Source organism: Aulonocara stuartgranti, assembly GCF_965226115.1.
Source record: "Aulonocara stuartgranti genome assembly, chromosome: 1".
In the NCBI taxonomy this organism is placed as follows: domain Eukaryota; kingdom Metazoa; phylum Chordata; class Actinopteri; order Cichliformes; family Cichlidae; genus Aulonocara; species Aulonocara stuartgranti.
This window is the reverse complement of record NC_138939.1, coordinates 37,218,288-37,245,687: the sequence shown is the minus strand read 5'-3', so window position 1 is coordinate 37,245,687 and position 27,400 is coordinate 37,218,288. Positions and strand designations below refer to the sequence as shown.

At 42.4% G+C, this 27,400-nt stretch overlaps 1 protein-coding gene and 1 long non-coding RNA gene across 2 annotated transcripts in view; one reads left to right on the top strand and one right to left on the bottom strand.

The window, feature by feature from the left end:
* The window catches only part of LOC309705912, a 34,070-nt gene that overhangs the window by 1,754 nt on the left and 4,916 nt on the right, over positions 1–27,400 (top strand). The window contains exons 2-3 of the long non-coding RNA XR_014276629.1: positions 3,397–3,479; positions 5,270–5,428. This is a non-coding gene — a long non-coding RNA (uncharacterized lncRNA). The remainder of the gene's footprint in view (positions 1–3,396; positions 3,480–5,269; positions 5,429–27,400) is intronic.
* Positions 5,872–27,400, bottom strand: part of znf408 (zinc finger protein 408) — a 28,387-nt gene continuing 6,858 nt past the window's right edge. The window contains exons 3-9 of the mRNA XM_082531976.1: positions 22,812–22,870; positions 20,694–20,893; positions 15,269–16,026; positions 13,781–13,990; positions 13,355–13,478; positions 10,550–10,783; positions 5,872–7,913 (exon numbers count right to left, since the gene is read on the bottom strand). Coding sequence (XP_082388102.1) covers positions 7,303–7,913; positions 10,550–10,783; positions 13,355–13,478; positions 13,781–13,990; positions 15,269–16,026; positions 20,694–20,893; positions 22,812–22,870 — 2,196 coding nt within the window. The 3' untranslated portion in view covers positions 5,872–7,302. The remainder of the gene's footprint in view (positions 7,914–10,549; positions 10,784–13,354; positions 13,479–13,780; positions 13,991–15,268; positions 16,027–20,693; positions 20,894–22,811; positions 22,871–27,400) is intronic.

Below are 27,400 nucleotides of genomic sequence, written 5' to 3'. Positions count from 1 at the left end.
AAAGTTACTTTCCCTAGTAACTAGTTACTTTGAAAGTAACGAGTAACTTGAAGTAACTGAGTTACTTTTGAGAGAAGTAACTAGTAATGTAACTAAGTTACTATTTTAAAGTAACTTACCCAACACTGTTTATTTGTTCCTTCAGGTTTTCCTCCTGTGTCTTTTCATATGTTTCTGTTTCCATGTTTAGCTATTCTTCCTCACTTCCTGTTACTTATTTGTGTCCTGTCTGTTGTTTACGCCTCTGTGTCTCGTTACTCTACTACACATTCTACATTACTGTTCTGTTTCCACTCCATCTGATTACCCCTTCTGGGTATAAATAGCACTGTTTTTCCTTTAGTCTTTCTCACAGTGTCTGTTAATATCCCCTGTTGTTTCCTGTCAGGCGGTGTGCTTTAATTTAATTTCTTGTATTTTTTGACCTTTTTTCATCTTTTGAGCCTAAAATAAACGGCTGCATTTGGTCCTTCACGTTCAGAAAGGTCAATGAGTTCAAATTTCATTTAAAAGTAAACTAAGAGGAATAAAACCTAAAAGATATTTTCCATCCCTACTCAAAGACTGAACAAAACAAGACATAAACACAACAGTCGAAACTGTACAACACTAACAAATTTCCTGAAGCCTACACTACACATTTACATAACAATAGCGCCTCAAAATGGTCAAAAGACATTTCAGCCTTCAGTCTTACAGTGCTTACACTGTTTACATGCCTGTATTTCAGGTGTATGGTAATAAAACGAATACTATTAACTGAAGAGAATTCAGAGTGAAGTACTTTCATATCAGAGTTGTAAATGCTGCTGTATGCTTTTATCAGAACAGACAATTACATTTAGTGAAATCTGTCATTTGTCAATATGACGTCACTCTCATACAAATTGTAAAAAAGATGCAGGAGCAAAATTATTAGTAAACAATGTTGAAATAGAGCAAGTTTCGGATACAAAATTTCTGGGTGTGATAATAGATAACAAAATCTGCTGGAAACCTCACATAAAGCATATACAAGCCAAACTGTCAAGAAGCATCTCCGTACTAAGTAAAGTTAAATATTTTTTGCCTTCCAAATCACTCCGGGTACTTTATTGTTCACTTATATTGCCATATTTGGAATACTGTGTGGAAATTTGGGGAAACACATATAAAACTGCACTTCAACCAATATGTAAAATTCAAAAAAAAGCAATCAGGATGATTAATAAAGCAGGATTTAGAGACCATACTAACATCATGTTTTTGAAATTAAAAATACTGAAGTTTATGGATCTTATAAAATATAAAACTGCAAAAATTATGTACAAGGCCAGATACAATATGTTACCAGGAAATATACAGAGGATGTTCTATGACAGAGAAGGAGACTATGAATTGAGGGGGAAATTGAATCTAAGGATTCTTAAAGCACGGTCAAAGGTTAAAACCTTTTGTGTCACTATTTATGGGGTAAAACTGTGGAATAGTTTTACTATAGATCTACAGCAATGCTCAGGAATTAGTAAGTTCATGAAAATACTTCGAAAACTGATTTTGGAAGAATATGATACCGATAAAGATGATCACCCATTGTATGTATAAAAAATATCAAATTATATCCAAATTATATCAGTCACGGTAGCCAAGTTTATATAGGTTCTCCTCGTGTATCGTGTGGGGTATGTGATGATGGGAATTAGGTGAATTATGTGGGATCAATAAGATGTTGAGCAGGGGTAGGAATTAATAAGTATGTTCATACTTCTTCCTACTCCTTTTCAGACCAAACATTGTTACATTATGTCAGACGATTTTGTTTTATTTCATTATATATTTTTTGTTTATCTGAACACATACGTGTGTGTGTGTATATCTACATATATATTCGTATCTGTAAATGAAAATATATGTAGTGTGTATATATTGTTTTTTGTTTTATATGTCTGAAACAAATAAAGATACAATACAATACAATACAATACAATACAACTCAAGCTTTAAAGGTAAGAAAAAAACTTTGGTATATTTGGTCATTTGTTTTTTGTCAGCTGGAGGGAAAGTGGTGTGAAAAGCCTGTCATCAGTGTACGCTTTTCATGTAGACACACTAAAGTGATGAAAGCAGCTGACTGAAGTATGCTCAAACCCTGCATCCTTTCTCACCTCTGCACACCTTGCCAATCACTCTGTGAATTGGATGTGATTGCTGGCTTGGGAAAGTCGCCGAAATTGCCAGATGCTGTTCAGTCATCCACTTAATCCAGCCTCCTCACAACAGATGTTGAACCTGGCAAGCGTAGCTTCGCTCTCATTCAGCCACAAGAGCATTAGAGAGGTCCAACGCTGATATTGGCTGATAAGTACATGGCTTAAAGTGAGGCCAACTTCTGCACCAGAAATGTTTTAGGTGACTCGGAGAGGAATGGAAGAAAGTTGGCTGTTAACCCAAAGAAGTTCAATTCAATTCAATTCAATTTTATTTATATAGCGCCAAATCACAACAAAAGTCACCTCAAGGCGCTTCATAGATACAGAGAAAAACCCAACAATCATATGACCCCCTATGAGCAAGCATTTTGGCGACAGTGGGAAGGAAAAACTCCCTTTTAACAAAACTCCGGCAGAACCAGGCTCAGGGAGGGGCGGGGCCATCTGCTGTGATTGGTTGGGGTGAGAGAAGGTAGACAAGATAAAGACATGCTGTGGAAGAGAGACAGAGATTAATAACAGGTATGATTCAGTGATTTAATTTAAATTAAATATAAATGTTCACATCTAAATTTTCTCAATTTGTAATTCTTATAAAAGTTCAGACGTCTGATATCAGACATATCACACTGTTTTAAAACAGATCCACTTTTTCATTCACTCTTCAGACCCGCTGCTGTGAGCAGACATCCAGGAAACATGAGATGTGTTTATTTCCTTTTCTTTTGCAGTACTGAGTATTGATTCACTTCCCTCCCCACTAATCCTGCACCAAGTTCTTACTTTTCCATGATAAACAGGAAGTAACACTTTTTTAAAAGGGCTGTAATTCCTACCTTATACTGTGAACACCCCGGCTCATCTTATGACAGACATTGTGAATGAAAGACTGGTTGGATTTGCTGGCTGGCGTTTACCTTTGAATCAGCCATGAGGCTGTCCTGACCTCTGACCAAACATGTGGGATAGTTTTGTGGTCTGAGGTGTCCAGTCAGGTTTTTCCACCTTAAACTGGTTGATTGAGCTGAAATCTGCACTACTGCAGCGTGTAGTAGCAGTCCGGTTTCCCCATAATGGAACTAAATAGCATAGATGTACTCAGTTTGTATCATATCGTGTCCAGTTAGATGTGAATTTTCATCGGTTACGAGTTAAACTGAACTTCATGTCATGTTTTAATGTATTTCATTTTTTATTTATTTTCCAGACATTTTTTCAAAGGCGCTCTGATACCATTAAACATAATATCTACCTGCTGGCATAGTGGCAGCCCTGATACAGTAACTATGGGTAAGTTTTAACTAAGTAATATGAACTGATTTTTTTCCCTCTCACCCTGTGCATCACCACTTCTCTGTGTGCGTCACACATCCATTAGCCTTCGAGATCTGGTTGTATGTATTTTTCATGACGCTAACATGCTGGGGCTCCAGCGGCTCGTATCCATTTTCAGCGGCATGACTAAGGCTTTGCATTTACTCCCCCTAAGAAACTTGAACAGACTCAGAACACAGTGTTTCATGTTTCTATGCGGTGATGTCACTGGAGTGCACACAGCCTCATCAAACGGGTTATACTAGTAATTATTGGTAGAACTTTAAGCAGTTCCTTAAAAGGACACATGAGGCTGTCCCCAAACATTAGTGACCCCCATAGACTCTTCTGTCAAAGTGCACCTATCAGCCCACTTGGACTGACAGGTGCATGACACAAGCATTACCTGACAAATATGTTATTGTCACGGTCCTGGGTCTGTGACCCAGTGTTTCTGTATTACTATTGAACTTTGATTTTGTCATCGTTTATCTTTTCTTGTCTTTTAGTCTGTGTCTGTTCTGTTTCCTGTTTTACTTTGAAAGTCTGTGTCCTATGTCAGTGTATTGAGTTTTGCTTCTCCTTGGTCTTGACATGTCTGATTACTCCCAGCTGTGTTCCCCTTCTGTGTCTCATTCCCTCGTTATCCCCCTGTGTATTTAAGCCTTGCATTTCCCTCTGTTAGTCGCTGGTTCATCTGTGTGTCTACCCCTGTATTTCTGCTGTGTGTTTCTCCCGGTTCCAGGTTTCTCGTTGCAGGTTTTTGTTCCTTTCATTATTATTTTGTCGCTGTTCCCAGTGTAGGTTTTTGTTAGCGTAGTTCCCTGCAGTGCTCTGCTTTGGTTTATATTTTGCCTTTCTTTGTTAATGAACTTTCTCACAGCTACGCTGTCGTCCGTGCCTGCGTTTGGGTACAAATCCTCCTCCTCCAGATGATCTGCCTCCCAGATTGTGACAGTTAGATCATACAAGAAGATTGTCGGCTGGTTTTATTAAATTATATTTTATTTATCTTGTTTCATTTCTTATTATCATCTTGGCCTTCACATTAATAGCTTAGCACGTCCTTTCTTCTTTACACCCATCGTCTGATACTTACTGGAGTCCAGTTTATGGGGACAACAGTCTGATGCCCAGACCACTCTACCATGAATTATTCCAAAGCCTGTAGAAATCTGCCCCAGGGCTTCGATCTGGTGGGACATTTCCCCATCACCTCACATGCCTCCAATACTATCAGACAGAGTGAGCCTCACTCTGTCTTTAAGGCTGAGCCCAGAGTCTCTGCAGAAAAGCTGGATCTGCTTGTATCCCCAGTCTCAGTCTCCTGGTTCTAAGACAGCAGACAGTAGTGTTTTAAAAAAACTGTGACAGCCTCAGGTTCTTCTTTGGTTTTTGTGTCTCTTAGCTTCGTAAGGCTTCTTTTCTTCACTTCTACATATGAATTAAAGTGAAGTAAGTCTAGTCTACTCTAGTGGCTGTGTATATTTCCAAGGACTAAACAGAAAGATTGTAAATTGTGGAGTAGATGAAAGTGACTCTAAAAACATTATTCAGACAGCTCGCTTTATGATATAGACTTTGTCTGGATGGACATATTTGCCATTTCCCCTCCAACATTAAATACCCCACAGTGCAGTGTAATGTGCATGAGTTTAAACTCCATCCACAATATGAAGAGCAAAACGTGAATGGGTCTGAATTGATGGGCTGCAAAATGATACTTTTTGGATACTTTCTAATGCTTTTCTTCTTCCTGCCTTCAGCAGCTTTGGGAGACATTTTCATTCCTTTTGAGAGCCGATGGTAGAAAGGTGAAGGAAATGAGGTGAAAGAGAGGGGATGACATGCAACATAAGTTCTCCAGGCAGCCTCCAACCACAGACACTGCAATTACATGGTGACTGCCTTAAGCCCTGAAGCCTGTGAGTGCCCCTAAGTCTGCTTAACCTCCCAAGAACGCATTTTTCAAAACAGAAATTGCACAAGTGCTTCCTCTCACTATTACATGAGAAAACAGCCTAATATATAGCCACCACCTAAAGCACACCTTACAACATGTATCCTAATGTGGAAATTTGAATTGTGCTCATCCCTACGGTCCAGGCTCCTTGTCACTCACAATAGTTGTCTGTATATACGTCTGTGTGGGTCTATTATCTTAGTGAAGTGTTTATTTTAAGATTCAGGCCTCAAATCTTTGCACAGTGCCGCATGTTCTCCTGTCATTTCCACGGGGGAATTAGTTAGATCCCATTTGTTCGAACAGCCTTTTGTCTTTAATGATGAGTGGGATCCCTGATTGAAGCGCACCTTTATAACATGGCATCCTACACAGAGAGAATACAACAAAGGAGGAAAGGTTAGATTAAAGGTCAAACACCCATTTATTCTCATCATTTGTCTTTGCAGGCCTGACTGCCATGTACAACAGCACAAGGACAGAATCTTACATAACAGCCTATTTTAGACCTCAAGTGATAAAAGAACACGTGGACAAAGCTCATAACACAACTGCAATATAAAGGTGTCCTTCCCAGAACAACGAGTGTAAAAAGTTTAGCTAGAAAAACAACAGTTAATGGATTTAAATCCAGTCCTCTGAGAATGTAGACAGAACTGTGTCAGCTGTTACAGCTGCTCTCTGCCAAAGTCTAATCTGCCCTTCCTGGTCTGGTTTGCACCTTACTGTAAATCTTCTGTATTTACGTGTAGACATTGATCGGCCTGAGATACGCCCACCTCCTCAAGAATGTTCTTGTTGTGAAGTTGTTTTTCTTAACCATGGAGAGGTAGACTTTTTGGTATTGCTGACAAGTTCAACAGTTAATGCAATACTTTGGATAAACCCCTTGAGTTAAAGCTGAAAGTCTGCACTTTAATCATATTTTGACTGTTTGATTTACAGTTCTCTGTATCATCATAGAGCAGCAAGATTACAAAAACGATATCATCGTCTAAAACCTCACGTACACACAGTTGTGGTCAAAAATTTGCATACACTCATCATGGTCATGAATATCATGGTAAGTCTGGGCTTTAATAACTTTAAACAACAAGAATTTGGAGCACGATCAAAAGAAGCCTAATGGATGATTTCTATGTAACTGCAGACTCTCAGATCTGTAACTGGACATAAGTATGATGTGTCAGCATATTTCCAAGGTCTGTAGGACGACCAAATCTGTCACCCAAACAGGAATCTGTTTAGGAACAACCCAGGAACCAGTAAGCCTTAAATCTTCCATGAACTGGCAGCTGCTGGAGCACCAGCACCACGAGTGAAGCCAGTTACTGTAATGGACTGATTGTGCCAACCAAGAATGAAGCCTCTGCTACAAAACATACATGAGCTCGACTGACATGTGCAGCCGCCTTCTGGAGAAAGTTTTATGGTCAAACGAGACAAAGATTGAGCTCTTTGGTTATAATGACAAGACCCTGTTTTTATTTTGTTTCTTTTAACTCAAGATAATAACCAAGTAAATGCAGAGGATTTGATGCCAATTTTACAGCATAAGTGCTGCACATCAGCAGTAAATGTCAGCACTGGGTGTCAACAGTTCGCTCGTGTTCAGAGCTTTTTCTATACACCCACACTTTCCTGTACAGAAGGCAGACAAGTAAGTGTGCATCATTTGATGGCAGCTAATCCATCAAATTAGTTCACAGCTGTTCTGTAAAGGTCGTTCAATGGCAATAAAACGTACCAAAATAAATAAACCGTTGATGAGGTAGGTTAGAGGAAGGGCCTAAATACTAAAGATGTCCTCAAAGGGTTCAGAAGCCATGATCACAGCTACACTGTGTTTATCTCTACTGTCTGAGCAACAGAGCAAAGTCCACTTCCTTCTTCCTGTAAGATCAGGAGCTCTCCTACCCCCTGCTGCCCGTGGACCACAATGCACTGCTCTGCGCTTTCCGATATCAAAACCTCCACCAGCTCCTGTTCTGTCCCTGCAGGCAGCGAGCCCTCCGAGGTGAAGAGCAGAGGAGTGGAGCTTGGCGCTGACAGGTCGTCTGTGTGGACGTACACGACGGCGTGCTGGATGTTAGCTACGCTATCTCCTTCTCCTTTTTCTTGTGATCTTCTCTGCTTGACCTCACCTCCGTCCTTCTCTGCTGTGCCCTGAGGGATGAAGTTCTTCTTGGGTCTGCCTCTGATTGGCTTTGGGTGACTGCATCCTGAACTTGCTAACTCTTGTGGAACCTCCTGATTTCTGGTGTGCATCTCCTCTCCACGTCCTTCTTCTTCCTCTTTTTGAACTCCTCCGTCTGTCCTGTGCTGAGCTTGGTGCCTCAGCAGACTTTGTCTCACAGTGTAAGAAGCGCCGCAGTGGCAGGTGTATGGTTTCTCCTTCATGTGGGCCGACTTCACGTGCCTCCTCAACTTGGTAGCCAACGTGTAGCCTAGACAGAAAATTCAAAAGTACATTTCAAATGCAAAGATTTACCAAACATGAATATACAATCTGCTGACTCAGATTAGCAGCTCGTAAATCAAAAGTATACCCTGCTTTATCCTCCTTTTTCACTTTAATGGCTGGTGTAGTATATCTATATATTTGTCAGGGTCAAACTTTAGCAAATTCAGAGCATAAAGTTACAGTTCAAGCTGCACAACATGTCTCTACACATGAGCTGAGCATGATTAATCCAAGGTCATCTGTCATCAGAAAAGCACAAAGAGCGGAAAACAAATTAAACGTGGATGATGGAAGATGAGCTGACTCGTTGTTTGCAGCTGTGTTGCTTTTTACACCTGTATTGTTTTTTGTACAGTGGACGTCTGATTTCATAACCCATCATTATTTTTAATGCAATTTACAAAATCAAGAAAAATCTGATATATTACAGCCGTTGTATGTAAAGCACTCAAGGCCTGTGTTTATCTAAGAAATATGATCCTCTGGAAAAAAGCTTTAAACTAAGAACAGCTCATTATTCTCTGGCTTGTAGAACCATCTTTAGTAACTTGAAGAAATCATTTTCTTCATTAGTCTCTCACGTCGATGTGGAGGAGTTTCAGCTCACTCTTCTTTACAACATGGCTTCAGTTCATTGAGGACTGTCGACATTCATCTATCTTAAGGTCATGTTAGAGCATTTTAATCAGGTCTGGACTAACTGGGCCTGGAGTGCTTGGAATCTTTATCCTGCGGCCAAGCTCCATCTCACACACACCGACTGCAGAGTACTTCAGTGTACGGGGGAGGTCACGATCAACCGTGACTACAAGGTGCCCACCGCTCCACCACCCTGCCTGGCAGATGATGAGGTGTTTATTTCTCACCAGTTATGGCCAAACATGTCCTCGTATTTGTCCAAAGGACTTTGTTCCATGTTCTGTTTAGAGAGACGAGGCTTTCAGTTCAGTCTTTTTTTGATTTAACTGTCATGAACTTTTACATTTAACATACTCGTGAGAGCTGTAGAGCCTCAGGTGTAGCTGTTTGTCTGAGCTTTGCACAGTTTGAGCCTGGGTGGATCTGTTTGGATGTGCACTCCTGGGAAGACTGCGGCTTCATATTAACACACACCTACATGCAGCACACTGTCAAACCTCCTGCTTTTAGGGAGTCAGGCTCACTTATACATTTGATCATCAACACCTGCCTCTTATTTAGGGTGCACTTGTTTCTTCACAGGACTGTAAAGAGTACTCTGAAAGTTCTTCTTCACAACACTAAATAACCCTTCATGTATCTGTCAGTAATATAACGTCCATGCTCACTGCTGTAAATACAAGAACAGAATTAAATGAGGTATAAATACATCTCAGTTGTCCATGAGAGATAAAATGTTTCTTGCATGTGCTGGACATCAATAATAAAACCCTGAACTTGATGGATGCATACTTTCTGTTTGATGCTTCGTAAAAAGAAAGCTGGCCCAAGTTGTAACGAGTAGTTTGTGTTTTCCAGTCATGCATGCAGGACACAACGTTTGCAGATGAGTGAGACAAACGAGGCTATTTGGAGGGAAATTGTCCAACTTGCCTCATTTTAGGTTCAGCTGCAGTTTTTAACAAAAAAATAATTTCTAGTTCTTTGACAAAATAACAAAACAGAATATAATGTATATAAGGAGGCCTAGTGCTTGACACGCACTGTTGGTTATATCGATGCTTGTTTTGACTCTTAAACCATCTTTAAGTGGTTCACTGATCTGACGGATGGTAACACAGACACCAGTTTTTTCTTGTGGATGAAGGGTTAGCAGGTTTCTGAGATTGGTGCGGTGCTCTTACTGTTGGCTTATTTATTCGTCTTTTCAGGCTCGTAAATGTGCACATTATTTTTTTACACCTTTAAATGCACAATGACTTGCTAAATATAAATGAATGCCTTTAAATCAATTGTAATCATTTTCCTTATATTGAGTCATGTGTATTTTTGCACACATACTGTAGTTGTGCTTCATTTGTTTGTAGTAAGAGGGAGAATACATCTCTACGTTTGATTCAGATTTTGACTCTTCAGGGTTTGATTTGAGGCTTTTGTGTTTAAAGGTTTAGTTGTTAATATCGATCACCCTACAGCGTGACTGAAAAGCCTCCCGACTAATGCCTTGTGGTGTGTGTGGTCTAAATGTGGGTTTCTCATAGTGTCGTATTCAGAGGTTTTAAAGTGCATTTAATTAGAGCTCCTACTCTATAGCTTACTTCTCTGAATCCATAAGGCTTGTGTTTTTCTATTTAATGTACTCAACTTACTGGTTTTCCAACTGGGATAGTATATATAAAGCATACTGTGCTACACAGAGTTACAAGATGCCACAGAGGTAATTATGCAGAATTATACATTTATACACATTACAGGACTTGAGGGATTTCTCATCCTGTTTCATCCAGGCTGGGTGACGGGGGCAGCAGCCTAAGCAGAGAAGCTCAGACCTCCCTCTCCCCGGCCACCTCCTCTGGCTTATCCGTGGAACACGAGGCGTTCCCAGGTCAGCCGAGAGCGTGTCCTGGGTCTGCTGCAGAGCCTCATTCCTTGCTTTAAAAAAATGATTTGACTTATAAAGCTTTAATATGCAGCTCTAACCTTTTCCACAGATAGGGCAGCAATGGGGTCTTTCTCCAGTGTGCAGTCTCTCGTGGGACCTTAGGCTGTGGGGGTCCCTCAGCGATTTTCCGCAGTAGCTACAGAGAAAACCGCCTCCGGTGTGGGAGAACATGTGCCGACGCAGCTCCGGTTTTTGGGAGAATGTCTGACTGCACTCTGAGCAGGAGAACGGCTTCTCTCCATTGTGGATTCTCAAGTGGCACTCAAGGTTTCCTGCACACACAAACAGACAGAGACAGTTGCTTATTAAAAGGGAGGGGTCGGGGGGGCTGTAGCAGCAGTGGGAGCAGGGGAATGATGCATTTGTCCAGTAACGTGTTGGTGGTGTCACTTTGACGAATGGAAAGATAAACTGCAGGAATTGATCACAGCTGGAAGCGACATCGAGTGGAAGGAAAACAGCAGGGTAACAGTCACTTATTGAAAAAAATGATGACGTCAGTGTGACCAGAACAAATGTGACATTTTGGGAAACACTTTACAACAGTAAGAAAGTAACACGTTTACTTTTCAGCAGCGTATCGAGTTGAGAAGATCAATATCAATTTGATCTCTGTGTGTAAACAGTTTGGTTCAGGGAGACGACTAACACTGAAAACCTGCTTCATTTATGACACTGCAGTTTGAGCATTTCTGTGTTTCCATTAAACTGTTTTCCTGTTATCCAAATCAAAGGTCTCACTTTCACATCTATGGACAATTAACTGAACCCCACTAACTGCTTGTCTTTGACCTGTGGGAGGAGACAACCCACGCACACAGAAAGGCCACAGGGTGGCGTCACACTCGGCACTTTCAGTGATATCCTGGGACACGACTTTAACAAAATGTCTCTCGTCTCATTTTGCTTTCACTTTCATGATGATGCCTTTATAGCATCTGTGAGAAATGACCAGCAGAGTGAAATTATGAATTATAAGAATTTAGCGATTGTGATTCCCTTATCTATTTTACTTATTGATTTCAATCCTAATTGATTCACTTATCATTTCTCATTGTGCTCTCAGCTTAGCATTAGCTTGCAAAGAGCTGAAGTAGCATGATGCAACTTTACTGCTGCACTCTTGTCCTTTTGTGTAATAAACATAAAAACTTACACGCATATTGTAGTGCAAGAGCAGCAGGACCGACAGGCAAGCAGACCAACAATTCCAAGGAACTGGACTACTGGGAACCAATTCTCTATAAGGACTGGTTTTTGATTCCCATTTTCACCAGCCAATTCAATTCTTACTAACACATCTACATTAAAAAAGCTGCTGCCCCCCCCCCAGAAGAAAAGAGCAGCAGCTCTGACTGCCTCTGAGTGACTGAGCTCCTCAGCATATGTCAAAGGCTGAGCCCACAGAGTCCTTCTTAGATTAATAGACACATTGATGATTTATTGATCCCTGTTATATCAGCAGGATAAAGAAATAAAAATAGCACAGTCCACAATAAATGAGCACAGTGAAGTGCCACAGGTGCATAGTGAGGGTCTTATACTGTGAGAAAATCCAAATCAAAGAGTAAAAAGTAAAACTAAGGATTTGCATTAATAAATAATATGTCCCCTATAAATCAAAGAAACTGCTGCAAGAAGATATAATACAGAATCTATTAAGCCCGACAGGTGTGTTCACCTGTGACAGAAAGGAGAGTTACTGTACAGCTGCAGGAATGATTTCTGCCTCATGGCAGCACCAGGGAGAAGCAGCTCTGCTGCCTCAGTGGAGCAGGTGAAATTATGGACTTCATCAATCATCTTCCTCACTGCATAGTGTACAAATGTAATATTGGGTTCTCTTCAATGATGTTTTAGGTCATATCTATGGAGAAATATAGAATAGTCTAAAAACTGCCGAAAAAACGATCAATGTTCTCAAATAAACTGTGGCAAAACAGGAAGCCGGTATATTTTATAATCGTGCTAAAGTACACTAATCAGCTGATTGTTAGTTTGTGTGGCGCCCCCTACAGCGGCGGGGTATAGACCTTTTTTTATTTTTATTGCACAAAAGGATGCGTTGGTAAAGTGCAAACTGCACACAGGACAGAAACAGCTGTGCTGGAAGCATCTGCACATGTAGCCTATAGGTTTATTTTGTTAAATGTAATAAACACACAATGAAGTGAACCAACAGCACTATCTGTCTACATCTAGATTCAGGCATTCCTACAGGCTTCATTTACCTTGTTTAGTATTTGTTAATTGTGTCAAAATGTTGCTTTAGAGTTTGCTGCAGCACATATATGAAGCGCCTCGAGGCGACTCTTGTTGTGATTTGGCGCTATATGAATAAAATTGAATTGAATCATAGAGACAACCATGCAATCTGAAATAAAGAGCACCCTCGTTAAAGTCGGACCAACTGATTACACCTGATAATAAAATATTAGCAGGCCGGTTATTAAAGAGAAGCAGTGTGAGTTTAGATCATGCAGTTACTAATGATCATAAAACAAAAACCTTCTGACTGCCAACAGGCAGCGTGACAGAGAATCTCACTGCTGGTCTGAAAGCTGAAATGACTTTGACAGTCACAGAGTTTCAACTAAAATATGCAGACTTATGGCTAAAACAGCTGTTTGCATTTTTTCTGTCTCTTTTCTGCTCATCATATATTTTCTTTAATTATGAAGAAGTGACTTATGAAGCAGGTATGTCTGACAAATTTATTACATTTTCTTATATTAAAACCAGACCTGGTGTTCTGTAAAAAGTTGGCCATTTCCAGCCGAGCACATCTGACCAGTGATCAGCTTGTTGCAGCTGAAGGATCACACCCACGCCTCGGACGTTACCTTTCTGACTGAAGCACTTCCCACAGTGCTGACAGATGTGAGGTTTTTCCCCCGTGTGGAGTTTCATGTGGTTCCTCAGAGAGCCCGAGTTAGCCAGAAGCTTGCGGCAGACTGTGCACTGCACCTGGGAGAGGAGAAACACAAAAGCAGCACGTCTTCTTTCCTTCTTATTAAACATTTTCACTTCAAACTGCTGTTCAAGGAGGAAAAAGAAGGAAAACAAGACTGGCGTGTAAATTTAAAGATGCTACGTGAGTGATTTCAAACTATGGTGCTGAGACACAAACAACACTGGGAAACAGCTTTCTTCACTGCACACAGAAGGAAATGAATCAATTGTATGCACTGTCCTCCTTATTAAAATTACTTGAAAATGTCGGCGCATGTGAGAGAACAAACACCTAACAGGGTGGAACTCTTCCCTACCTTAGGAGGCTGAGTGTAGCTCATTCTACTGCAGTGAAGGAGGCGGTGGATGCGTAGGGATGGGCGTCGTGCGAATGCCTTCCCACAGTGCTCACAGGTATAAGGTTTCTCCCCCGTGTGCAGGACCATGTGCTCCTTCAGGTCCCGCTTCAGGCCATACGTCTTCTCACAGTGAGGACAGGAGAAGGGACGCTCCCCGCGGTGACTCATCTACACATAAATAGATTTTATACAATATTTAACTCAATCTGTTTCTTCTTGTTGAGTGGATCATCTGCCTCCCCCGCACCCTACCCCAAGCATCTTCTCCTCACACACCGGCCCTCTGCATGTCCACCTTCTCTTCCTCCTTTCCTCCTGCCTGGCAGCTCAACCTTTCTACTACCCCTCCTCTCCATGCACATATCCAAACCATCTCAGCCTCTCAAACTTTGTCTCCAATCCACTCAACCTGACCCCCCAAAAACATTCTGGTGTGCAATTCAGAGGCCACTTTTTCTACTCCTTGGCACAACACTTTTTGTGTCCACCATTCAGAATAAAAAAGAAATAAAAACATTTAAAAACTGTGTTTTTACTTTACTTTTACTGTACTGGAGGAGAGGAATCATTCAGGGACTCAAAGCCTGGACATAAAAAAGGACACACTGAACAGCACGGAGAGAAACAAAGATGTGTGAGGATGTCTACAGGTGTAAGCAACCTGCCTGTGGTTTAGCATCCAGACTTTCCAAAAAATCTTACAAGTTGCTCTGACCCTGTACGGTCTCAGATGAACAACAGCACTTTGAGTGGAAATTGCTGCAGTGACAATTTACTGCTTTTTAAATGCACTTTTCCTAGAAAAGTGCATTTAAGACCCTTTGTAAGGACCTCCATCCAACCTGATTTTTCTCAAACTTCAGCTCATCGCAGACATATTGCTGTACTGTGTATATACAGATCAGCCACAGCATTCTGATCACTACCTCAATCATTTGGATTTTGTATTCAAGAAGAGGAGAAAATAAGAGAATAAGAGGAGAAAAGGGAGCAACTGGGTAAAAAAAGAAAGGCATGAAATGAAAGAAGAGGCTTTTGATCTGGTTCTAATAAAGTGTTTTCCAACTTTTTTTTTATTTTTTAACACTACCTACACTGACACTTTACATCATTCAAATAAATACTTTTTGTGCAGCCCCTCAGTTCACCCAGTGTCAGAAACAAGCTGATGTACTTTCATTCCCTCTCACTATAAAACACCTTTCTTCTGATTGGTTGCTCCTTATGACATCATTCAAAGCCAGGACTGAAAACAACTGTCTGAAACAGAGCGTTTGGAACAATCTGGAGCCAGTGTCACAAGCTTTATTTGTATATAAGTGAACCTCCTAACTGTAACTATATTAACTATATTTAATATGTGCATTCACCATCATGCGGTGTACTTATGAGATAAAATTAAGGAGTCGAAATAAAGGACTAGTCAGTAAGCTGACTGAGTGATACCTGATGAGCCTTGAAGCTTTCTGCTGACGTGTAGTTTTTCCCACACTCCTGGCAAGTGAAAGGCTTCTCATCCGTGTGACTGAACTGGTGTTTCTTCAAGTGGCCGATCTGGTAGAACCTTTTACCACATATGGGACACTTGTAGCGCCTCTCTCTGGTCTCTGAATGCCACATATGGGCGACTCCATCGGGACAAAGCACTGCAGCCATCTCACCTTCTGGTATCTCTGTTGAGCTTTTTCCATCTTTGGTGGAGGTCTGGCTCTGTGCCTCTAGGCGTTTGGATGAGTCGGGGCGGGCATGGAGTCGCTTCACCCGGCTGTTCAGGCAGTGAACCCGTCGGGGTTTAGCAGCCAGGCGGGAGCTGCAGCGGACAGGAGCGGGTGCAGGGAAGTCTCTGGGCTCTGCCATTATTCCTTCAGCAGAGTTACAGTGTGGCTGACTGTCCACAGGAGACGGGACACTGTCTTTGTTACCAGTTGCTGCTGTGTCATTATCAGGTGTCCTGTCTGTTACACTGTCTGTGGTATCGTCCTGCTGTCTGTCATAGTCTGGACTCGGCTCCGACAGCACCCCCTTGACTCTCTTCCTCCCTTGTGTAATTGGGTGACTCCTCTCGATGCATCTTTTGGGGTTTCTATCTTCATCTTCTGCATCATCCTGCATTTTCTCTTCCTGTTTGTTAGCTGTCACTTCTTTATTGATTGACACACTGGCAGCTGTGGCTTCTGAGTGGTCTCTCTGCTCCACCTTCTCTCCTGACCAATAGAAATACAGTGAAGCTGTCAAAAACACCACAAATTCTCTGTTTCCAGCTTTAAATATCGAGAAATCTGCATTTGCTGCTTTTTTCTGCCTTATATCATGGTAAACTGAATATTTTGAGGTTTTTGTGATTTGAGTTGGAGAACAATCAGTCCCTGTTGGCTTTCAAAGGGCAGAGCACTTCCACACATGTTTTTCAGTAGGAGGCTGTAGCTGGTTGCTTAGCCTACAATAAAGACACAGGTAACTAATACACCTCACAAACTAAACAAAGAGCTATAATATGATTTTACAGAGGTTAACAAATCAGATCATGTCTTAAGCTAGGCTTAAACTAGTTGGCTTCCTGCTGTGGTTACCACAAGACAGTGGCTTTTAAGCTAGTTCTTCCCCTGCCTCCAGTAATTATGCTAAGCTAAGCTAACAGGCTACTGATGGCAGCCTCAGGAGGAGGAAAGTGCCGTCAACTTCCTCATCTAAGCATGGATACAATCATGTTATGTTGGAAACATCATTTTACTGTACAGCATAAATGTCAGTGTTAAATTATTCTTTACTTCATTGCTTAATTATCACATAATTTTTAACAAGCTATTGCTAGCTCATTCTGGCTAATGTAGCAATTGGTTAAAACATCTAGAATTCAGAACTATCAGATTTCAGACACTGCAGCATTTTTTACATTTTGTATTGCAATACTATGCCATGAGTTTTTAAGAAGTTAAACATGGGGGACTGCAGCTGCGTCTTCCTCCCATATTAATCCTCCTATCGTCAGTATGGACAGTGCTCATCGTTGCCTTCTTTTTTCTTACCGTGCTCACTGTATTCTCAGTAAAAAAAATCAAATATATCTTTACATTAAAGATGGACACAGTCATTGGACATAGACACCCACTGAACTGTGGCTGCCACAGCATGTCAGGTTTTAAACAAGATGGCAGGATTATGGTATGGATCTCACTCAGAAATCAATAATCGTTCACAGAGCACAACCTGAATCTACTTTGATCCTTTATACACATCCTGTGGCTGACAGTCATTCAATTTGTGCAACACTGCTGTGCCCATAAATGTCACCTCTGCTGACACGGCTCAGTAATCTGGTAAAATTCCAAGCGTTAAAGATTCCAGTTGTCCAGCCTGTACGCCCAAAGACCGGATTTCAAAATGCACACATCAGGTTTACTGTGAAGTAGGACTTTAACTTACGGGGGGCAAAAAAAATTAAACCTTATTTTGGGGCCACAGTGCCAACCTTTATGTTTTACTGGACTGGTAATTCTACGCTGTTACGACCCGGCTCAAAAGACGCAACATAAAAAAAAGGAGATGAATAACAGAGTGTGGGTGAGAAGAGGTTTCATCCTAAAATGGAAAACCAGGTTGGCTAAAATGGCTGGTGCCACCAAGGCAAAGACTAGTGCACTGCCGGAAAGCTTGCCTCAGGTATGCTTTTATCCACACCTGACTAGGTGTGGCCAATTAGCACCAGCTGAAAACACTGAGACGATTAAAAGCTGCAGAGGGACGTAACATACGCACACACTTTTGATTTTCCACTGACTGAGATTATAATCATAATACTTGATGGTAAATTAGGTTTTCTGGACTCATAAATATAAATACTCCAATTTACCAAACTAACCCACTGGAAGTTGTCTCCTCAGTCATTCTACTCAGTGACTTGAATATGAAGTGTACTGAAGAAAAACTCAACTTTACAGTAAATGTTTATGCTGTGCTTCTACAGCCTTTTTCCACATTCACTGCAGCCCTGTGTAGACTTGACAGAGATGCGTGTGAGGATGCCAGTGGTACCTCGGCCAGTCTTTAACCTAGCAAATGTGCACTTGTTAGTGCAAAGTGATGATGGTGATGGTTTGCAACTTTGCTGTCACTGACAGCCCAGTTATTTAAGCTCTCACATTTAAAGCAACCGAAGTCTGAATGCTAGAACACAGTTTTTGTATCCTAGCAACAATGAGCGCTTGACAGAAGTGCTCAGAAAATGAGGTCGTAGGCACTTAACACGGAAACAGCAGCCTGTGGACACGAGCCCCATCTGGAAAATAACTCTGTTCAACAAGTGCAGCACAAGAAAAACTGAGCTGTTGTAACCGTCTGTCTTTTATCTCTGGACTGCAGTGAAACATGGACTAAACCAGCTTCAGAACTAATGCCTAAATACGGCAAAGCTTTTGTGCCTCAATTATATCTGTATCACTGTATTTATGTTAATGTTGTGCCTTTATGTCCTAAATATCCACCGAGCACCGCTGTGCTGTCCGTGCGCTAATTAGGTTTAGAAACAAATGTCTTTACTGCATTTAATGACTTACAAACCCATATTTAGACAAACACATACTACTTATGGACAGTAGTTGTCTGGTTTATGATTTGCTTGCTGTGTTTTTCTTCTGGAAGGATTTCAAATATTTTCCATCTATTTCATTGCTTACCTTTGTTCTTTCATTATTTCTTGTTCATTTTAATTCCTTTATGTACTCGTTATTTTATTCTTTATATTGCAATTTTCTTTCCCCCCTCTAAATCTAATTACTATCTGCCACCACAGCAATGTAACCTCCCTGCAGGGATCAATTGCTTTTATCTTATTATCTTTCATTTAGCATTCAAAATTGTGTTGGAAATGCATTTGAGATTTATAGCTTTATAGCACAAGTTTAATAAGACATCCACAGTCTGGTGCTTTTGGGTATTTTCTGCATGAAGCTCCTCCTCAGTGTCCCATCGATCACAGCATATAACACATCACTCCTCCACAAACATAAATAATAAAAGATAAGCAGAGCTGGAGAGTATATTATTGTCTCTAAAACAAATAAGCTCAACATTTGTTTCCTTCCATTTTCCCTTTTAATTAATGCATTCTGTGTTCCAGATTTTTTTTTACATCTACTAATTATTAATCCCGAGCTTCCATCCTAGTTTTCAGTGACTTTTATCTGACTGCAGAGATTTTTCAGCGTGCAGTTCTCGGCTGAAACTAAATGATGCTGTTAAACATGAAAATAATGTTGACATAGAAGCTGAGACATTCAAGTCTCAGACCTACGAATTGGAAAATGTCCCCCTCGATCCTGCAGGTGAAGCACATAAATCAGTATAGAGAGAAAACTGCACCTTACCCACTCAAACTTCTGTTTGCACACTTCACAACAACAGCTATATGAAGTACAAGAAGTACTCCAAGTACTCCAAGAGTACGACTATTTCCAGCAAATGTGTCTGATTTGTTAACTCATCTTGACATTTGCAAAGGGTTGGATACACAAAGATATATCTATGCAACTTTATCCAGAAACCATCCACCTAGTTGTGCTCGTTTATGCAACTTTACAGTCAGCCGATCATGTGATCCTGGTTTAATACATAAACTCTTACAGATACGGATCAGGAGCCACAGATACATGAACATGTAATAACTGAAAGGGCAAAATGTTATCGCAGACGTTGACAGGCTGGTTTCTGATGCTGCTGATCTCCTGGGATCTTCATCGCAGCAGCACTGAAATGTCTTGTTCATGAGAAGCATTGGGAACTCAGATTACGACTTTCTAACTGCACTGAGCAGAGACAGCCACACAACGGTTGACAAAACTACAGAAACAGTAAGCTGCAGTGGGTTTAAGCTCAACCAAACTAGACTGCTGAAGAGTGGAAGTAAGGAGACTTTACTGCTAAAAGTCATTTTATGAATTGAATCCACATATCATCATAACAACAGGCTGATGCTTGTGTTACAGTGTTTTTAACATTAGGACGATCAGCATAACGAGACAATCCCTCGAATAGCCTGTTGATGTCACCACAGCTTTCCTTGGAGGCCAGACGACCTGATTACAAACATCATCTTCTTTTGGCTAATGCTTAGCCTAGTTTAGTGTAATTTAACTTGTTTGCTAGAAAGCTAATCCTAATAAGGAGCCACATCTGTTTTTTTATTTGTCATTATGTAGAGTTTGTAGCTAGCTGCTCACTGTTGGATTTTTAAGACAGCATTAAGGCGATGCATTGAAAAGCAGCATAAGCATCATATTCTTTGGATTTTCAGAAACCACTTCATTCAGACAGAAGTAACGAGCTAATACAAAGGCCACATGAAGTTGGGAGGTCTGTAGTGGCTAAATCTGCAGAAAGTCTGCAAATCTGCCTCAGCACCGCTCATTTTACTGGGACTCTCCACCATTTGACCTTAGAACTGAAGAAGCTTCTCGGATGAGAGGTCAAATGTCTTCAAGCAACTTAAAGAAGTCCAGACGCTTTTCTTTCCAAGCTCCTTAGACAGCTTAAGAAGAAAGACGTTCTCTAGGACCGGTGAGGGACAAACCCGAGCGAAAAAGACGATAAATATTGGATTTGAAACTGTTAGTGAAACAGAAACTCTTCCTTGCAGATGACAGAAGATGTTGGTCTCTGTGTTAAATAGATAAATAAACCTTTGATCATCTCATATATTAAATGTATTTTAATTGGCTGTGATTTTATTTTAACATGCTGCAAAGTTCTGTGACGATGCAGTTAAAAAAGACAAATACAGATCTGAGTAAAAATCCAACTGAGAAAAAGCTCTAATATTCCTAATATAACATAAATGACAGACTCTGACATGAGGAGACCGTGTTCTCGCTCTCACCTGTATGTCCAGCGGAGTCACCACGAACATGTGAACACACTTTTCCCACGCTGTCAGCGTACAGCAGCAGCTCTGTTCCCGGCTGGATGTCCCGACACAGACGCAGACGGACATCCACACACTCGCCCTCGCACACATCCCCCCACACACACTGCACCGACACGTTCTGCTGGGCTCTGCTTGGTGCCTGGCAGGCAAAGCTGGGGGAATTCAACAGAAATACATACTAAAGAAAAATGTATATAATCAGAGAAGCTCCCAGAATTTATAATGCATTATTGCATTTGATTACTGAGAATTAGGGCAAAAAGGCTGAATGCCAACATAATGTATGTGAGGTGATGCATAATGTGGCAGCAGAGTCTATTTGATTACTCTTTATTTTCTTTGTCTGTGTTTGAGTCTCTGATGACCCATCGCAGGAGACAAGCGTCAGAATGTGATGGTAATATTTGTGTTTCCAGTTTCAGTCAGTGAGAGATAAATGGTCCAGTTTTCAATCAGGGAACTGTGGAGTACACTTCCTGCAGGAGGAGGTAATGTGGACGACATGCAGGCTGCAGCACTGAAAAAACAAACCACCTGGTAGAAACTTCCAGAATGGACGGAGATGGCTGAGGAACAGGAAGTTTCAAATAGTGATGCAGGAGCCATTCCAGCATCCAGATGTTGAATATGATGGGTGCTTTATACGAAAAGCTAAACATTATCTGAACACTCCAACACATCTAAGCAGCAGCTGCAGCAGGAGCCCGTGGTGCTAGCACCGTGGACAGCTGATTCCCCATCACACAGCGAACACGCCTCCACCCAGGCTGCCACTCTCCTTCCATGCCACGCATTGAACACGTACCTGAGTCTAGTAGAATATCTAAGCCTGAATATTTTCAGGAGAAAATCAACGTCTCCCAGTTTGTCTTGTTTCTGCTTCTATTGCATAAGTCACGATGGTAAAATCCAGACTCCAGGCTTACTGAACCAAATCACAATCAATCAGAATACTCCAATAATAAATTACACTGAATGTGACATTGAATCACATCACCTCCATGCATGCTGGACATTCACGGACCCACTCAATGAATATTACACAAACTTTGTGTCCTTGACCACAAAGTTTGTGCTGAAATATCTTAACAGTTATTACCTGCTAACTATACTTAGACTGCACTGTCATGAATTATAATAACATTATTAGCCTTTAGATTAGTGCAATCATTCAATGTCCTGTATTTGAATAAGCAATTATTAATATTTTACCATTTTATTTCCCTGGTACATGGAAATTATCACGCTAACTTGTGTTATTTTTATACAGAGTGTATTTGTTTGCTGAATAAATAAAGGAACGTTGCATTTAAGGAATTCCAGCCTGTTCAGCCTCCTCTGTTTTACTGGGTGAGCTCAGTCACTGTGCATCTGAAGTCCAAATGTGATACTGGACAAAGTAGGTAACCCTCACAATGAATACAGCCTGTGACTTTTTAAGAACTGCAACTCTGTACTGTTAGCATGCTAGCATTGTCTGTGGGACAATGTTAGCATGCTAATGTTACCTTCTGGACAAAGAACCATTGTAAATAAACTTCTGGTCAACCACAAGTTTAAATGTTGCTAGTTGGTTAAACTACTCATTAGTTTTTTTGGTTTATTTAATGTACACCAGCCGATAATGGTTGTAAGATGTTAGCAACCACATGCTAGCAGGCAGATAGCAGCAACGCCTAGCTCCTTTTCTTTGTGACAGGAAGTTGTGAACATGGCGTTCATAAAACCAACCAGACTGACGTGTAACCACACTGAGTGCAGGGTTTGCCACACTGGCATTGGCACACGGCGCCACACGTGTTCATGACATTTGAAAGCCACTTTAATGATTAGAGAAGCAGTTTCACATGCATCAGGAGTATTTGCAGGGACAGTGTTTGACCTCACCCATTACATCCTGCTCAGTTTTCATAGGTCTACTATACACTACTACAGTTCCTGTAGGACAGTGGTGGACGTGACAAATTTGATCTGTTTTTATTTCAGTGGCAATAAATCAGAGGAGGAAGTGTTTGATTTCACTGTCCAAAATAAATCAGATTAAATGTCTGCTTTGAAAAACTGACTTACTTGACCCAGACGGCTCTTTGTATGGAAGCATCTCGAGTTGCTGCTTTCACCACTGAAGCCTGGAAAACACAGTTAATATATGTTTTATAATTCACACACCGTCTCCCATCCTGCACCGGGACTGACTCTGCCATACGAGGATGAAATATGTACTTTTATTATAATGTTCAGAATTGTGATAAGTACCCTCCCGTCTGTCTCAGAGGGGCAGCTTGTGCATTGTACGTGGATTGATCGAGGTGCCCTTGCAAATTATCTGTGAGAAATCTTTTTTTTTAAAGATTAATCACAGATAAAGCAACGCATCGCTGACCAGATCTCTTCATGTTTTTTCTCTTTTTTTTTTTTTTCTTTTTTTTTTGGCCTGTCCCGTTTGGCTCTTTTGCCATCAGAATTGTTGTCTAAAGGCAAAGAAAGATGCCCAACGGATTTACTTTACCAAACTGACCATCCCAGCCTTGCCGTAATGGTCCATTTGATTCACCTTTTATTGTTTATTTTATTTTCACTTACTGAATACGGGACAGACTTGACTGGGGGAAAGAAGGGGAGAAAGAAAGAGGGAAAGAGAAACAGCTGAGAAGAGGGACGGGGGAGAAGGGCAAAAGACAAAAACCAACAGAACGGGCAGAGAAAAAAAATGCATATATCAATCACCTGGATCACCTGCTGAGAAAGAAAAAAGAAAGCAAGCAGAAGAGAACAAGAGTAATAGAATAAACAACATCACAATGATATATGGGAATATGACAGTAAATACTAAATGTTAAACATTATTGTGCAGCACATAAGATCAACAGAACACAGTGTGCTTTGAGGTAGGAGCCAAAAAGGGTGTAGTTTGTGGGTGTGATCACCCGTGTGTACACCTGTGAGCATGGACGCGCTTGTTTTTTGTTTTTTTAAAAGGTTCCTTCATGTAATAATCTTCTAGAGGGTGTGGGGGGGCCACAGCCCCGTCCTCCAGGGCGTGAAGCAGGTGTGGAGGAGATCAAAACTCCAGACATCCAGAGGCCCCCAGAACACAAGAGACCAAGGAAGACCAACAGAGGGGCAGCTGCGCCACTGTCCCGGAAAGAGCTGAGGAGAGTCCCAGATGAGGGCTCACTCAGCAGCCGCGGAGCAGAAGCCAGGGGGGGTTGCAGTGACGCGCCCGTGAGCTCCGCCGGCAGCCAGCTGCGCCTGAGTGACCGAGCCCCAGGCCGAGAGGCCGGGGGCACCCCACCTCCGAAGTGGCCCGAGCGAGCCCCAGGCTCCAGGCCCCGATAAGCGGCCGCCAAGGAGTGAGCCGGTGTGTACCTGGACGCCCATCCCCGGACACAAAGAACCACCAACGCACCGATGTCTGAGGGGGTCCGCCACTGGCAGGGGAAGTGGTGGTAGGGGGAGATAGGCCTCCATACCTTGGAGGGCCTGAGATGTCCCCAGAGAGGTGGCGCCTGACACCCAACCTGACATATAGACACAGACATACAGGCACACACAGATACAAACATCCATTCCCACCCTCATGCTCTCATATGCACTTACTCCACACTCAACCAACGTGGAGACAGACATAAAGAGACGTTGTACACACGATCACACTCCCCAAGCGTACTCTACAAACCGGGTTTAGGTGCCCCCGCCCCTGGAGGGGGGAACTGCACCCAGACCCAGGTGGTGTTTCCCTTTTCCCTGCGGTGGGGGGAGGCAGACCGCCCCGACTCCGCAGCAGCAGGAAGGCTCCACACTCCAGACCGCAGTCGGACGGCCAACTCCTCCTCCTAGTCCTAGCCCCCCTGCTCCAGCAGGTCGCAGAGAACGGGGGTGAGAGAAGACTCCGAACCTCCCTCCACCCGCTCATTGTAGTGTTGATGCATGTGCGTTCTAAGGTGCATTTAAAACCCAGGAGGACTTGGAGCTACCTGCCAGAGAGCAGCAGGTAAGCGCATGGTCCCTCCTGCTAGCCCTCAATGTCTACGTGTATTTAAAATTGAGAGGTGGGCAACGATGCCAGGGGTGGGGTGTACACCCTGATGGTACTTTGGACTCCGTGTATCGTGCCCACCCCCAAGATCCTATATGTATGTGTAATGAGAGTGTGAGTAATGTGAATGTCTAAGTTGTGGGATAAAATTGAGGCAGAGGCAGCCAGAAGGGGACAGAGGGGGGGGTAGCCTCCTCTGCACCCTGGTGACATACCCCTACTCCAAGGCCCTGCATGTGTGGGTGGTTGTGGTGGAGCGGGAAGAGGGAGGCAGCTGGAGATGGGGAGGGAAGGAAGGGAGGGGCAAGTGACCCCTCCCTGGGGCCAGCTCCCCCGCTGACCCCAGTAGGCACCCCCATACTCCGCGACCCGCCAGGGAAAGGGGGCCCAGGCCCATCCAGACCGGGCCCAGTGCAGCAGCGCCGCCCGGCCCCACAGAGCCCGGGACAGTCCACCCACCCCACCACAGAGAAAACTGCACCCACCCCACCATCCACTCATCTTCCAGACTACATAAGACAATAAACACCCAGGCTGAGATCTTCCTCCACCTCTCCTGTATCTCCCCCTCCTGCAGAGGCAGCTCCTGAGGAGAGGAAAGCTCCTGCAAGATGTGACAATCTCCCCCACCAGTTGAAGAGCCCCCCAGGTGGCTCGACGCACCGGCGGCACCCTGCTCCAGGGCTGGGCCCCCATGCACCCACCGCCCACAACCCCGGCAACACACCAACCAGGACCCAAGCCCCCGAGGCCCGGTCCGGGTCCCAGCCCAGAGACGGAGCGCCCCCAGAACCTCACGCCCATCCCGGACCCACCCAGGGGCAGCCAGGCTACCAGGTCAGTAACCCACGTCCGTCAGCACAGACCCTCCCCTAGCCCCGCTGCACGCAGCCGCGAGGAAACAGTCACCGGAGAGCCAACAGAGCCCCTAACCGGACATGACCGCTACCCCGGGTTGAGCCCCCCAAGGAAGATGCCTCCGGGGAACCCCCCGACGCCCTAAGCCTGTCCCTACCCCCACACCAATCACAACAGTGAAGGCGGGACCAAACTATGACCCCCCACCCCCACTAGGTGATGGAGCTGATCAAAGGAGCCCAGAGCAATTGATCTGATGTGGTGGCAGAGGCTGTATCAAGACTAATGTAATCTAATAGATAATTTCTATATTGGTTAGAATTAAGATTATTTTTATTTTTCCAGTTCATGAGGACTGTTTTCTTGGCTATGCATAGGGCAGTGAAAACCATATGGGCGATATTCTTTTCTGAAGTGACATTATCTAAGCTGCCCAACAAACACACTAAGGGGGAAGTTGGAATGTTACATTTCAGACACTTCGATAAGTCTTCACATATCTCGCGCCAAAACTTCTGAACTGGTGGACAGAACCAAAGAGCGTGGATATAATTGTCCGGTGAATTGGTTTGGCAGTGTGAGCAGTTGTTGGTAGACGTAAAGCCCATCTTGAACATCCGATGACCTGTATAGTGCACTCTATGTAATATTTTGTATTGAATTAATTGAAGACTGGGATTTCTAATTAGATGAAAGGTTTTTAAGCAAATCTGAGACCAGAAGTTTAGGTCTAAGTTAACTGATAAATCCGCTTCCCATTTTGCAATAGGAAGTGATATTGATTCATCTGTTTTAGAAAGCATTCTGTATATTTTGGATAGTAATTTGGGGGGTTTAAGAGTAAGAAATTGAACCACACTTGGTGGTGTTTGTAGTTCAACTTGACCCGGTTTAAATTTCTTTTTTACTATGGATTTAATTTGTTGATATTCTAAAAATCTTTTCTTGTTGATCCCATATTGTGTAACTAGTCCGTCAAATGAAATAAATTCTGTTCCTTCTAGTATATGTTCTAAATATTTGATTCCTTTATCACTCCAATCTGAAAAGTTTATCATATTATTGTTTTGTAATATGTCAGGGTTGTTCCAGATAGGTGTATGTTTGCATGGGATTAATGAAGACGCCGTCAATTTTAGAAACTCCCACCATGCTGTCAGAGAAGAGCTGATGTTGATGCTTTTAAAGCATTCATGTCGTTGGATGTTTGAGCTGATAAATGGTAGGTCTGAGATCTCTAGATTATTGCAGAGTGCTTGTTCTACATCTAGCCAAGGTTCATCTAAGAGGGTATGTTTTAGCCATCCTGAGATAAACTGAAGCCTGTTGGCTAAGAAGTAGTGCTGAAAGTTAGGCAGTTCTAGTCCTCCTTTATCCTTGGTCTTTTGTAGTGTTTTTAAGCTTATACGTGGGGGTTTATTTTTCCAAAGGAATTTGGACATACATGAATCTAGAGATCTGAACCAATCTTGTGGCGGTTTAGTTGGGATCATTGAGAATAAATAATTTATTTTTGGTAAGACCATCATTTTTATAGCGGCAACCCTTCCCATGAGTGATATGGGTAGACATTTCCATCTAGCCAGATCATCTTCTACCTTCTTTAAAAGTGGGATATGGTTTAATTTAGTTAGATCTGCAAGCTTGGGAGAAACATTAATACCTAAATATTTTATATTTCCCGATTGCAGTGGTGTCGAAGAGGAATTATGGAAGGAGCAATTAATCGGTAGGACTGTAGATTTTGACCAGTTAATTGAGT